Source organism: Orbicella franksi, unplaced genomic scaffold, assembly GCF_964199315.1.
Source record: "Orbicella franksi unplaced genomic scaffold, jaOrbFran1.1 SCAFFOLD_402, whole genome shotgun sequence".
NCBI lineage: Eukaryota > Metazoa > Cnidaria > Anthozoa > Scleractinia > Merulinidae > Orbicella > Orbicella franksi.
The window spans coordinates 5920-20405 of NW_027670978.1; the positions used below are offsets into that span (position 1 = coordinate 5920).

The 14486-nt window shown below is 40.4% G+C and overlaps 1 protein-coding gene across 1 annotated transcript; it reads left to right on the forward strand.

Moving 5' to 3' along the window:
• Nucleotides 1-542: 542 nt before the first annotated feature.
• LOC145476589 (uncharacterized) lies at nt 543-4562 on the forward strand. The gene is made up of 7 exons (XM_081455398.1): nt 543-1579; nt 1983-2012; nt 2366-2407; nt 2548-2571; nt 2682-2723; nt 3203-3232; nt 3504-4562. Exons 1-7 carry the CDS (start codon nt 1513-1515, stop codon nt 3698-3700), a joined length of 432 nt encoding a protein of 143 aa, XP_081311524.1. The 5' UTR covers nt 543-1512; the 3' UTR covers nt 3701-4562.
• The last annotated feature ends 9924 nt before the right edge of the window (nt 4563-14486 follow it).

The following is a 14486-nucleotide window of genomic DNA, read 5'->3' on the forward strand; positions in this document are numbered from 1 at the left end:
CGAAGAATCCCCGCAATCGATAGACAATACATACATTTCCCCCCTAACATGAAATAAACTTTTCCCTTGAGCATACGGACATTCTTTCAGCATGCAAACGAGGTAGACCGCTGCCGTTTGGATAGCACCATATCATTTCTCGTCCCAAGGCCTCGCTCCTTTTGGTCAGCAACAAGAATCGCGACCTCTGGCCGGATCCGATTTTCTGAACATCCGCTGAGAATTTGTTTCGTACTCTCAGCCAATCAGATTTGTCAGACTTGACTCTGAGTATGTGCAGAGTGACGGGAAGTCCGCGATTCACGAACTTCCGGTGTTGAACCCGGCCAGAGGTCAAGAGTCCTGGTGCTGACCAAAAACGGCGCGGCCCCTGGGGTCGAGGATATGGCACTATATAAAACTGACGTGAAATTTGTAACCAGCCTCTTTCGTCTCGTTAAGTTGGACCAAGGTGAGCTACCTTAAAGACTTATCTGAACGCCGTTCGTTATTTCGGTAAAATTTAAAGCAAGCGAACTAGACCTAGGTCAGGAACATTTTAAACAAACCGAGGAGATTCGCTGATAATTTAAATCTTTAAACTAGACATCGAGCGAAACATTGATAGGTAGGCCTGTCCCGATTGCGCTGGAAAAATCGCAAGTGCTCAAAACATGGCAAAAAAGTACTTAACTAGTGCTCGATTTCTATAAAAAGTGCTTGAAATTTAGAAATGGTGCACGAAAATTGCTCGCAGTTTACGTTTATTTCCCAGCAGATGTTTATACATATTCCTAGTTTTATCAAACTTTTAACTAAACACGAAGTCACGATCCAATGAAAATCGCCTGTTCCCACGGTTAAAAGGACCATAGCACGCGCATTTCCATGACAACAGTCAGCCGATCAGGCGACAAGCTAAAATTACTCGTACTCGGCTTTACTGAAAACGTTTCAAACACAAAATATTGCATTTAACATATGGAAAATTGTGAAAAATGTGCTGAAATGTTTTCCAAAAAGCCAAAACATGCTCAAATTCTGCTCAAAAGTCAATTAAGTGCTCACAAGTGCTGCAAATGTAAAATAACGCTCCAATTTCGCCTACCCTCCTTTCGCGCGCTCCTAGCCCCCAGGATTTCGCGCGGCCATTTTTTTCTCGCAAATTTCTTTCGCGTCACGCACGACGGACTAAGCGAAAGAGGGACTACTCGTAGTCTAGTACAGTGCGGTTCGGAGCGGGCAAGATGGGCGTGTCTCTTGCTCGCTCGACATTGCTTGCATTGTTCCCGCGGAAAACTAAAAAACTCTCAACACCACCATGTAATAAATCCTTTTATTAGCAAGCTTTTTTGGCCAAGAGAGCTCGTCTGGCCTTTGTCTTGGTCAATAACAACGCAAAAGAACGAGGCCAATATTCAGGCAAGCATCTTGACCGACAAAGATTGTCAACAACTTATGTATAATGATACAGTTACAGTCGTGGAATAAACTGTTCAGGTTAATTTAAGATGTTACGATTAACGTAATGCGATGCATTTGTGTTATACGTTTCCCCGTTTAGACATTCAACACAAGATGTCATCAAGTCAAACCAACGGTAACACCTTTACTCATTTGTCTACTGAATGGATATTTTTATTTGTGCATTTCTTTCTTTTTTTAAAAGAGCCACAAAGAAAATTTAGGGGCTTTTTCAAACGGGTAAACTCTCAAATTCCTGTTTGTAGCACAACAACAACAACAACAAAACACACAAAAAGATTAACTCAATTCAAAGCTTCCTGAAAAGAGCTGCGTTACTCAAGCAGTCTAAGGCCAGGGTCAGGAATGTAAAGTAGAATTATGGTTGGGCAGCTACATCTTTTGTTCTATTTGTTTTACGAAGCTGAATTTTTCCCTTGTCATAAAGGTGGCCAAAGATGGTTATAATTTAGCATAGCCCTAACTGTGGAGGCCACTAAAGATACACACTAAAAACGAGTATTTTGCTTTTCCCGCAGAAAACAAGGGAGAGACAGAACCTTCTGCAGGTAACATATAAACAACTGTCAATTTTTATTTTTAGGATCTGTCTACACTATACCGAACGGCTCATTATGTCGACATGAAAGATACTCCGGCCTGGTATGAGCAGAAACGACCGCGCAGCTTGGCTCCGTTACGTTTTGTGTGAACGAAAGGCCTATCCTATATGGTTTTCGCGCCGGCCCAATAACTATACGCTATAGTGTAGACATAGCCTTATTAGGTCAGACTAACAAAAATGAGGTTTTACGTGAATCGGACAAGGGTGCGAAACCTCTGAATAGTAAAAGTTTTAAAATAACAGGATGATATTGAGGTTTAATTCATTGCAAAATGACATTTGTTTGGTTTTCTACAGGGGACGACATAAGAGAGGTGGTGCAGTTAAAGGAGAAAGAAGGTAACATGTGAAAAACCTGTCAAAAAAATAAAGTTTCAGGGACAAAGGATGTGAAACTTTTAATAGTACAAGTTCGAAAATTGCAGTTTGATTTCGAAGTTTAATTGGTAAGAAAATGACTTTTTTTGTCTTTTCTACAGTTGTGCCGGAAAAGACAGATGGAGGTGAGAAACGAGCTTCAATAACCTCTATTATCATTGTTATACATTATAAAATTTCTGCAAAAAAGGAAAAGTTGAGAACATAACTGACATACACGTTGGTTTCTCTATAGATCCTAAAGAAAATGTGGAAGCCCTGAGGGCAGAAATAAGCGGTAAATATACCAAAGTTTGTCATTACTACTTTTTTGAAAACGACGACGTTTCGACCTTAGGCTAACATCACTATCCAGTCAATACTATATTTTATGATAACTGCAGAAATTCTCGCCCGCTCATTGGCTAATTTTCATTGTCAATATGCGGACAGACACATGAATTTATAATTTATGTGATGCGGCAACGAGCGAGAGCGGACAATTTGACAATTTGTTATGTAAAAAAACAAACTGACGTTAGTTTTTCATGCGTCTGTCCTGTTATTGAAGATGAATTTCTTTCCTGGCTTTATCAAATTCTAGAAATATTGTTATACTATTTCCATTGTAAATATCTATTGCTAATGTAGTATTTAATGTAGTTTTTATTATCTGTATTTTTTAGAGGGCCAAAACATGATTTGTAATGTTAGTTACTGTTACGTGTCACCCTCATAAAATAAAGTCTCTTACTTACTTACAATATTCTTTTTCAGAATTAAAAGAGCAGTTGAAGCTCTCAAACAGTAAGTTTTCAAATTCTGTTTGTCTGTATATAATTCTTGATAGCCAAAGAAACACAAACTCGCCAGTCATGTAAAAAGCTTGCAAAATACAGTAATGCCTTTTGCTCATTGGTTGTAATATTATCTGACGTTTGATTGACTGTTGTCCTAAATCGGAGTGAGTAATACTTGTTTGTGACGCTAGCAAGAAAATTTCCCTAAAATAGGAAAAATAGAAATGTGTTAAACAAAAAACTTATCTCACAATTTTATGTCTTTCTTTCATTTTTAGTGCGCTGTTGGCGTTGCAAAAGAAAAGGCCACAGGGCCAAGGATTGTACAGAAAGAGGGGGAGGGAGAAGGCAGTGGGGTGGCCATGGGAGGGGACGTGGGTGGGGGAGAGGAAGGGGAGGGGGAAGGGGAGGGGGAAGAGGGGGGGGAAGAATGGTAGTCAGTATGGGAGGGGCAACATTTTCCGTCTCGTCTTAAATTTATTCTTATTTAACATAAACGGGGGGGAGAGAGACAGAAAATGCCAATAGGGAGGGGAATGGGGGCTAAGAGGGGGGCTATATTTCTAAGGGTAAGGGCATAAGTTATATAAATTTTGTAAATAGACGTTGAAATTAGTGTATGTAATAATAATAATAAAAAAAAATGTAAAACATATATACCAAAAAAAAATCGTTAAGATGTATTGTTAATCTTGCATTCTAAAAAGTTGAATTGCTGTAAATAGTTTTGTAAATAGAATTGTAAAATACACGATGTTAACTTAAGTCTTATTTATTGTAAATGTTGTTGTACATAAAATTGTATATATTTTAACCTCTGTAGAAACAACTATGTAAATATATTATTGTAGCTTTAGACTTGGGCTCGGCGCTTCCCACGGGAACATGTAGTGTCTTTACAGTCTAAGTGCCTATTGGACGTTACACATTGTCAAATGTCAAACCCTTTTCTGTAACAAAAAACACACAATGAAGAGCTTAATAAAAGTGTCCACCGTTTTATTTATTGTGTATATTTTGTTTTGTAACCCCCCTTAGCTGAGCCAAAATCCCCTTTCCAGGTCTTACATTCATAGATTGACATAGATTTATTGATTGATATCATGTATTCGTAGGATATTGTAGTTGTTAGAATAAAGTTGTTCTTTCCAGATAAAAATATTTCTTTGATGATAAAATGGCGTGTGGTACCTCAAGAGGAATAGGGGTCTGATTATGGCTGAAGGACCTTATAGGGTAGCATAAAAAAATCGTTTCCATCAGAATTCAGCTTCCGATAAACGACTCTAAAGACTTTTAAGTGCCGATATGAAGTATCACTCTTTAATCTCTGACGTGATTAAATAATATACACTTAAATATGAAATATCAAATGATACTGGCTGAAATAGAGAGAACTATTCAAATATTCAAAACATTGAAAATATTGCGAGTCCAAAGATTTGTTGCAAGTCTTAGCAAAACTGATAGATTTTAGAATCAGATATGAAATAAATGTTAGGATTCTCTCACCCCCACGCATGCAGTTAGCCGTCTGCAAGCACTTGACTCCAGCGACTCCAGAACCCGTACAGCAAAGAACAATTCCTGGTCATTTCACCGGACGCTGGTTTATCTCGTCAAGGATCGAATGCTACTTCAACTAGCCAATCTAAGTGTCACGTGGTTTTCTGCGAAAAAAAAAACCAAAAAAACAAAGAAAGAACCAACCGAAACATACTAAGGAAATGAAAACAGCACTCACTCAACCCCTCCCTTCCCCCCTCCCCCCCCCCCTGCCAAAACCTAGAGTCAGACTGGAGAAGACATGTATGTAAGTTGTCCGGTTCGTGCGTGCTGGAATACACCCCAGCTGCCCGTAACCAGTAGTCAACTTATTCCCATGAGATGAACACAACACTCGGTAAGTATGTTACCTACACAGATACTACATAATTTAGTTGGTAAAGCAGCTTGATACGGGTTAACTGGCAAGCCATTAAGTGCCGATATGAAGTGTCACTCTTTAATCTCTGACGTGATTAAATAATATACACTTAAATATGAAATATCAAATGATACTGGCTGAAATAGAGAGAACTATTCAAATATTCAAAACATTGAAAATATTGCGAGTCCAAAGATTTGTTGCAAGTCTTAGCAAAACTGATAGATTTTAGAATCAGATATGAAATAAATGTTAGGATTCTCTCACCCCCACGCATGCAGTTAGCCGTCTGCAAGCACTTGACTCCAGCGACTCCAGAACCCGTACAGCAAAGAACAATTCCTGGTCATTTCACCGGACGCTGGTTTATCTCGTCAAGGATCGAATGCTACTTCAACTAGCCAATCTAAGTGTCACGTGGTTTTCTGCGAAAAAAAAAACCAAAAAAACAAAGAAAGAACCAACCGAAACATACTAAGGAAATGAAAACAGCACTCACTCAACCCCTCCCTTCCCCCCTCCCCCCCCCCCTGCCAAAACCTAGAGTCAGACTGGAGAAGACATGTATGTAAGTTGTCCGGTTCGTGCGTGCTGGAATACACCCCAGCTGCCCGTAACCAGTAGTCAACTTATTCCCATGAGATGAACACAACACTCGGTAAGTATGTTACCTACACAGATACTACATAATTTAGTTGGTAAAGCAGCTTGATACGGGTTAACTGGCAAGCCATTAAGTGCCGATATGAAGTGTCACTCTTTAATCTCTGACGTGATTAAATAATATACACTTAAATATGAAATATCAAATGATACTGGCTGAAATAGAGAGAACTATTCAAATATTCAAAACATTGAAAATATTGCGAGTCCAAAGATTTGTTGCAAGTCTTAGCAAAACTGATAGATTTTAGAATCAGATATGAAATAAATGTTAGGATTCTCTCACCCCCACGCATGCAGTTAGCCGTCTGCAAGCACTTGACTCCAGCGACTCCAGAACCCGTACAGCAAAGAACAATTCCTGGTCATTTCACCGGACGCTGGTTTATCTCGTCAAGGATCGAATGCTACTTCAACTAGCCAATCTAAGTGTCACGTGGTTTTCTGCGAAAAAAAAAACCAAAAAAACAAAGAAAGAACCAACCGAAACATACTAAGGAAATGAAAACAGCACTCACTCAACCCCTCCCTTCCCCCCTCCCCCCCCCCCCTGCCAAAACCTAGAGTCAGACTGGAGAAGACATGTATGTAAGTTGTCCGGTTCGTGCGTGCTGGAATACACCCCAGCTGCCCGTAACCAGTAGTCAACTTATTCCCATGAGATGAACACAACACTCGGTAAGTATGTTACCTACACAGATACTACATAATTTAGTTGGTAAAGCAGCTTGATACGGGTTAACTGGCAAGCCATTAAGTGCCGATATGAAGTGTCACTCTTTAATCTCTGACGTGATTAAATAATATACACTTAAATATGAAATATCAAATGATACTGGCTGAAATAGAGAGAACTATTCAAATATTCAAAACATTGAAAATATTGCGAGTCCAAAGATTTGTTGCAAGTCTTAGCAAAACTGATAGATTTTAGAATCAGATATGAAATAAATGTTAGGATTCTCTCACCCCCACGCATGCAGTTAGCCGTCTGCAAGCACTTGACTCCAGCGACTCCAGAACCCGTACAGCAAAGAACAATTCCTGGTCATTTCACCGGACGCTGGTTTATCTCGTCAAGGATCGAATGCTACTTCAACTAGCCAATCTAAGTGTCACGTGGTTTTCTGCGAAAAAAAAAACCAAAAAAACAAAGAAAGAACCAACCGAAACATACTAAGGAAATGAAAACAGCACTCACTCAACCCCTCCCTTCCCCCCTCCCCCCCCCCCCTGCCAAAACCTAGAGTCAGACTGGAGAAGACATGTATGTAAGTTGTCCGGTTCGTGCGTGCTGGAATACACCCCAGCTGCCCGTAACCAGTAGTCAACTTATTCCCATGAGATGAACACAACACTCGGTAAGTATGTTACCTACACAGATACTACATAATTTAGTTGGTAAAGCAGCTTGATACGGGTTAACTGGCAAGCCATTAAGTGCCGATATGAAGTGTCACTCTTTAATCTCTGACGTGATTAAATAATATACACTTAAATATGAAATATCAAATGATACTGGCTGAAATAGAGAGAACTATTCAAATATTCAAAACATTGAAAATATTGCGAGTCCAAAGATTTGTTGCAAGTCTTAGCAAAACTGATAGATTTTAGAATCAGATATGAAATAAATGTTAGGATTCTCTCACCCCCACGCATGCAGTTAGCCGTCTGCAAGCACTTGACTCCAGCGACTCCAGAACCCGTACAGCAAAGAACAATTCCTGGTCATTTCACCGGACGCTGGTTTATCTCGTCAAGGATCGAATGCTACTTCAACTAGCCAATCTAAGTGTCACGTGGTTTTCTGCGAAAAAAAAAACCAAAAAAACAAAGAAAGAACCAACCGAAACATACTAAGGAAATGAAAACAGCACTCACTCAACCCCTCCCTTCCCCCCTCCCCCCCCCCCCTGCCAAAACCTAGAGTCAGACTGGAGAAGACATGTATGTAAGTTGTCCGGTTCGTGCGTGCTGGAATACACCCCAGCTGCCCGTAACCAGTAGTCAACTTATTCCCATGAGATGAACACAACACTCGGTAAGTATGTTACCTACACAGATACTACATAATTTAGTTGGTAAAGCAGCTTGATACGGGTTAACTGGCAAGCCATTAAGTGCCGATATGAAGTGTCACTCTTTAATCTCTGACGTGATTAAATAATATACACTTAAATATGAAATATCAAATGATACTGGCTGAAATAGAGAGAACTATTCAAATATTCAAAACATTGAAAATATTGCGAGTCCAAAGATTTGTTGCAAGTCTTAGCAAAACTGATAGATTTTAGAATCAGATATGAAATAAATGTTAGGATTCTCTCACCCCCACGCATGCAGTTAGCCGTCTGCAAGCACTTGACTCCAGCGACTCCAGAACCCGTACAGCAAAGAACAATTCCTGGTCATTTCACCGGACGCTGGTTTATCTCGTCAAGGATCGAATGCTACTTCAACTAGCCAATCTAAGTGTCACGTGGTTTTCTGCGAAAAAAAAAACCAAAAAAACAAAGAAAGAACCAACCGAAACATACTAAGGAAATGAAAACAGCACTCACTCAACCCCTCCCTTCCCCCCTCCCCCCCCCCCCTGCCAAAACCTAGAGTCAGACTGGAGAAGACATGTATGTAAGTTGTCCGGTTCGTGCGTGCTGGAATACACCCCAGCTGCCCGTAACCAGTAGTCAACTTATTCCCATGAGATGAACACAACACTCGGTAAGTATGTTACCTACACAGATACTACATAATTTAGTTGGTAAAGCAGCTTGATACGGGTTAACTGGCAAGCCATTAAGTGCCGATATGAAGTGTCACTCTTTAATCTCTGACGTGATTAAATAATATACACTTAAATATGAAATATCAAATGATACTGGCTGAAATAGAGAGAACTATTCAAATATTCAAAACATTGAAAATATTGCGAGTCCAAAGATTTGTTGCAAGTCTTAGCAAAACTGATAGATTTTAGAATCAGATATGAAATAAATGTTAGGATTCTCTCACCCCCACGCATGCAGTTAGCCGTCTGCAAGCACTTGACTCCAGCGACTCCAGAACCCGTACAGCAAAGAACAATTCCTGGTCATTTCACCGGACGCTGGTTTATCTCGTCAAGGATCGAATGCTACTTCAACTAGCCAATCTAAGTGTCACGTGGTTTTCTGCGAAAAAAAAAACCAAAAAAACAAAGAAAGAACCAACCGAAACATACTAAGGAAATGAAAACAGCACTCACTCAACCCCTCCCTTCCCCCCTCCCCCCCCCCCTGCCAAAACCTAGAGTCAGACTGGAGAAGACATGTATGTAAGTTGTCCGGTTCGTGCGTGCTGGAATACACCCCAGCTGCCCGTAACCAGTAGTCAACTTATTCCCATGAGATGAACACAACACTCGGTAAGTATGTTACCTACACAGATACTACATAATTTAGTTGGTAAAGCAGCTTGATACGGGTTAACTGGCAAGCCATTAAGTGCCGATATGAAGTGTCACTCTTTAATCTCTGACGTGATTAAATAATATACACTTAAATATGAAATATCAAATGATACTGGCTGAAATAGAGAGAACTATTCAAATATTCAAAACATTGAAAATATTGCGAGTCCAAAGATTTGTTGCAAGTCTTAGCAAAACTGATAGATTTTAGAATCAGATATGAAATAAATGTTAGGATTCTCTCACCCCCACGCATGCAGTTAGCCGTCTGCAAGCACTTGACTCCAGCGACTCCAGAACCCGTACAGCAAAGAACAATTCCTGGTCATTTCACCGGACGCTGGTTTATCTCGTCAAGGATCGAATGCTACTTCAACTAGCCAATCTAAGTGTCACGTGGTTTTCTGCGAAAAAAAAAACCAAAAAAACAAAGAAAGAACCAACCGAAACATACTAAGGAAATGAAAACAGCACTCACTCAACCCCTCCCTTCCCCCCTCCCCCCCCCCCCTGCCAAAACCTAGAGTCAGACTGGAGAAGACATGTATGTAAGTTGTCCGGTTCGTGCGTGCTGGAATACACCCCAGCTGCCCGTAACCAGTAGTCAACTTATTCCCATGAGATGAACACAACACTCGGTAAGTATGTTACCTACACAGATACTACATAATTTAGTTGGTAAAGCAGCTTGATACGGGTTAACTGGCAAGCCATTAAGTGCCGATATGAAGTGTCACTCTTTAATCTCTGACGTGATTAAATAATATACACTTAAATATGAAATATCAAATGATACTGGCTGAAATAGAGAGAACTATTCAAATATTCAAAACATTGAAAATATTGCGAGTCCAAAGATTTGTTGCAAGTCTTAGCAAAACTGATAGATTTTAGAATCAGATATGAAATAAATGTTAGGATTCTCTCACCCCCACGCATGCAGTTAGCCGTCTGCAAGCACTTGACTCCAGCGACTCCAGAACCCGTACAGCAAAGAACAATTCCTGGTCATTTCACCGGACGCTGGTTTATCTCGTCAAGGATCGAATGCTACTTCAACTAGCCAATCTAAGTGTCACGTGGTTTTCTGCGAAAAAAAAAACCAAAAAAACAAAGAAAGAACCAACCGAAACATACTAAGGAAATGAAAACAGCACTCACTCAACCCCTCCCTTCCCCCCTCCCCCCCCCCCTGCCAAAACCTAGAGTCAGACTGGAGAAGACATGTATGTAAGTTGTCCGGTTCGTGCGTGCTGGAATACACCCCAGCTGCCCGTAACCAGTAGTCAACTTATTCCCATGAGATGAACACAACACTCGGTAAGTATGTTACCTACACAGATACTACATAATTTAGTTGGTAAAGCAGCTTGATACGGGTTAACTGGCAAGCCATTAAGTGCCGATATGAAGTGTCACTCTTTAATCTCTGACGTGATTAAATAATATACACTTAAATATGAAATATCAAATGATACTGGCTGAAATAGAGAGAACTATTCAAATATTCAAAACATTGAAAATATTGCGAGTCCAAAGATTTGTTGCAAGTCTTAGCAAAACTGATAGATTTTAGAATCAGATATGAAATAAATGTTAGGATTCTCTCACCCCCACGCATGCAGTTAGCCGTCTGCAAGCACTTGACTCCAGCGACTCCAGAACCCGTACAGCAAAGAACAATTCCTGGTCATTTCACCGGACGCTGGTTTATCTCGTCAAGGATCGAATGCTACTTCAACTAGCCAATCTAAGTGTCACGTGGTTTTCTGCGAAAAAAAAAACCAAAAAAACAAAGAAAGAACCAACCGAAACATACTAAGGAAATGAAAACAGCACTCACTCAACCCCTCCCTTCCCCCCTCCCCCCCCCCCTGCCAAAACCTAGAGTCAGACTGGAGAAGACATGTATGTAAGTTGTCCGGTTCGTGCGTGCTGGAATACACCCCAGCTGCCCGTAACCAGTAGTCAACTTATTCCCATGAGATGAACACAACACTCGGTAAGTATGTTACCTACACAGATACTACATAATTTAGTTGGTAAAGCAGCTTGATACGGGTTAACTGGCAAGCCATTAAGTGCCGATATGAAGTGTCACTCTTTAATCTCTGACGTGATTAAATAATATACACTTAAATATGAAATATCAAATGATACTGGCTGAAATAGAGAGAACTATTCAAATATTCAAAACATTGAAAATATTGCGAGTCCAAAGATTTGTTGCAAGTCTTAGCAAAACTGATAGATTTTAGAATCAGATATGAAATAAATGTTAGGATTCTCTCACCCCCACGCATGCAGTTAGCCGTCTGCAAGCACTTGACTCCAGCGACTCCAGAACCCGTACAGCAAAGAACAATTCCTGGTCATTTCACCGGACGCTGGTTTATCTCGTCAAGGATCGAATGCTACTTCAACTAGCCAATCTAAGTGTCACGTGGTTTTCTGCGAAAAAAAAAAACCAAAAAAACAAAGAAAGAACCAACCGAAACATACTAAGGAAATGAAAACAGCACTCACTCAACCCCTCCCTTCCCCCCTCCCCCCCCCCCTGCCAAAACCTAGAGTCAGACTGGAGAAGACATGTATGTAAGTTGTCCGGTTCGTGCGTGCTGGAATACACCCCAGCTGCCCGTAACCAGTAGTCAACTTATTCCCATGAGATGAACACAACACTCGGTAAGTATGTTACCTACACAGATACTACATAATTTAGTTGGTAAAGCAGCTTGATACGGGTTAACTGGCAAGCCATTAAGTGCCGATATGAAGTGTCACTCTTTAATCTCTGACGTGATTAAATAATATACACTTAAATATGAAATATCAAATGATACTGGCTGAAATAGAGAGAACTATTCAAATATTCAAAACATTGAAAATATTGCGAGTCCAAAGATTTGTTGCAAGTCTTAGCAAAACTGATAGATTTTAGAATCAGATATGAAATAAATGTTAGGATTCTCTCACCCCCACGCATGCAGTTAGCCGTCTGCAAGCACTTGACTCCAGCGACTCCAGAACCCGTACAGCAAAGAACAATTCCTGGTCATTTCACCGGACGCTGGTTTATCTCGTCAAGGATCGAATGCTACTTCAACTAGCCAATCTAAGTGTCACGTGGTTTTCTGCGAAAAAAAAAACCAAAAAAACAAAGAAAGAACCAACCGAAACATACTAAGGAAATGAAAACAGCACTCACTCAACCCCTCCCTTCCCCCCTCCCCCCCCCCCTGCCAAAACCTAGAGTCAGACTGGGAAGACATGTATGTAAGTTGTCCGGTTCGTGCGTGCTGGAATACACCCCAGCTGCCCGTAACCAGTAGTCAACTTATTCCCATGAGATGAACACAACACTCGGTAAGTATGTTACCTACACAGATACTACATAATTTAGTTGGTAAAGCAGCTTGATACGGGTTAACTGGCAAGCCATTAAGTGCCGATATGAAGTGTCACTCTTTAATCTCTGACGTGATTAAATAATATACACTTAAATATGAAATATCAAATGATACTGGCTGAAATAGAGAGAACTATTCAAATATTCAAAACATTGAAAATATTGCGAGTCCAAAGATTTGTTGCAAGTCTTAGCAAAACTGATAGATTTTAGAATCAGATATGAAATAAATGTTAGGATTCTCTCACCCCCACGCATGCAGTTAGCCGTCTGCAAGCACTTGACTCCAGCGACTCCAGAACCCGTACAGCAAAGAACAATTCCTGGTCATTTCACCGGACGCTGGTTTATCTCGTCAAGGATCGAATGCTACTTCAACTAGCCAATCTAAGTGTCACGTGGTTTTCTGCGAAAAAAAAAACCAAAAAAACAAAGAAAGAACCAACCGAAACATACTAAGGAAATGAAAACAGCACTCACTCAACCCCTCCCTTCCCCCCTCCCCCCCCCCCTGCCAAAACCTAGAGTCAGACTGGAGAAGACATGTATGTAAGTTGTCCGGTTCGTGCGTGCTGGAATACACCCCAGCTGCCCGTAACCAGTAGTCAACTTATTCCCATGAGATGAACACAACACTCGGTAAGTATGTTACCTACACAGATACTACATAATTTAGTTGGTAAAGCAGCTTGATACGGGTTAACTGGCAAGCCATTAAGTGCCGATATGAAGTGTCACTCTTTAATCTCTGACGTGATTAAATAATATACACTTAAATATGAAATATCAAATGATACTGGCTGAAATAGAGAGAACTATTCAAATATTCAAAACATTGAAAATATTGCGAGTCCAAAGATTTGTTGCAAGTCTTAGCAAAACTGATAGATTTTAGAATCAGATATGAAATAAATGTTAGGATTCTCTCACCCCCACGCATGCAGTTAGCCGTCTGCAAGCACTTGACTCCAGCGACTCCAGAACCCGTACAGCAAAGAACAATTCCTGGTCATTTCACCGGACGCTGGTTTATCTCGTCAAGGATCGAATGCTACTTCAACTAGCCAATCTAAGTGTCACGTGGTTTTCTGCGAAAAAAAAAACCAAAAAAACAAAGAAAGAACCAACCGAAACATACTAAGGAAATGAAAACAGCACTCACTCAACCCCTCCCTTCCCCCCTCCCCCCCCCCCTGCCAAAACCTAGAGTCAGACTGGAGAAGACATGTATGTAAGTTGTCCGGTTCGTGCGTGCTGGAATACACCCCAGCTGCCCGTAACCAGTAGTCAACTTATTCCCATGAGATGAACACAACACTCGGTAAGTATGTTACCTACACAGATACTACATAATTTAGTTGGTAAAGCAGCTTGATACGGGTTAACTGGCAAGCCATTAAGTGCCGATATGAAGTGTCACTCTTTAATCTCTGACGTGATTAAATAATATACACTTAAATATGAAATATCAAATGATACTGGCTGAAATAGAGAGAACTATTCAAATATTCAAAACATTGAAAATATTGCGAGTCCAAAGATTTGTTGCAAGTCTTAGCAAAACTGATAGATTTTAGAATCAGATATGAAATAAATGTTAGGATTCTCTCACCCCCACGCATGCAGTTAGCCGTCTGCAAGCACTTGACTCCAGCGACTCCAGAACCCGTACAGCAAAGAACAATTCCTGGTCATTTCACCGGACGCTGGTTTATCTCGTCAAGGATCGAATGCTACTTCAACTAGCCAATCTAAGTGTCACGTGGTTTTCTGCGAAAAAAAAAACCAAAAAAACAAAGAAAGAACCA

Coding starts and splice junctions, on each gene's coding strand:
- LOC145476589 (XM_081455398.1), top strand. CDS start 1,513: ATGCATTTGTGTTATACGTTTCCCCGTTTAGACATTCAACACAAGATG. Junction 2,013..2,365: donor AGAGACAGAACCTTCTGCAG/GTAACATATAAA, acceptor GGTTTTCTACAG/GGGACGACATAAGAGAGGTG. Junction 2,408..2,547: donor GCAGTTAAAGGAGAAAGAAG/GTAACATGTGAA, acceptor TCTTTTCTACAG/TTGTGCCGGAAAAGACAGAT.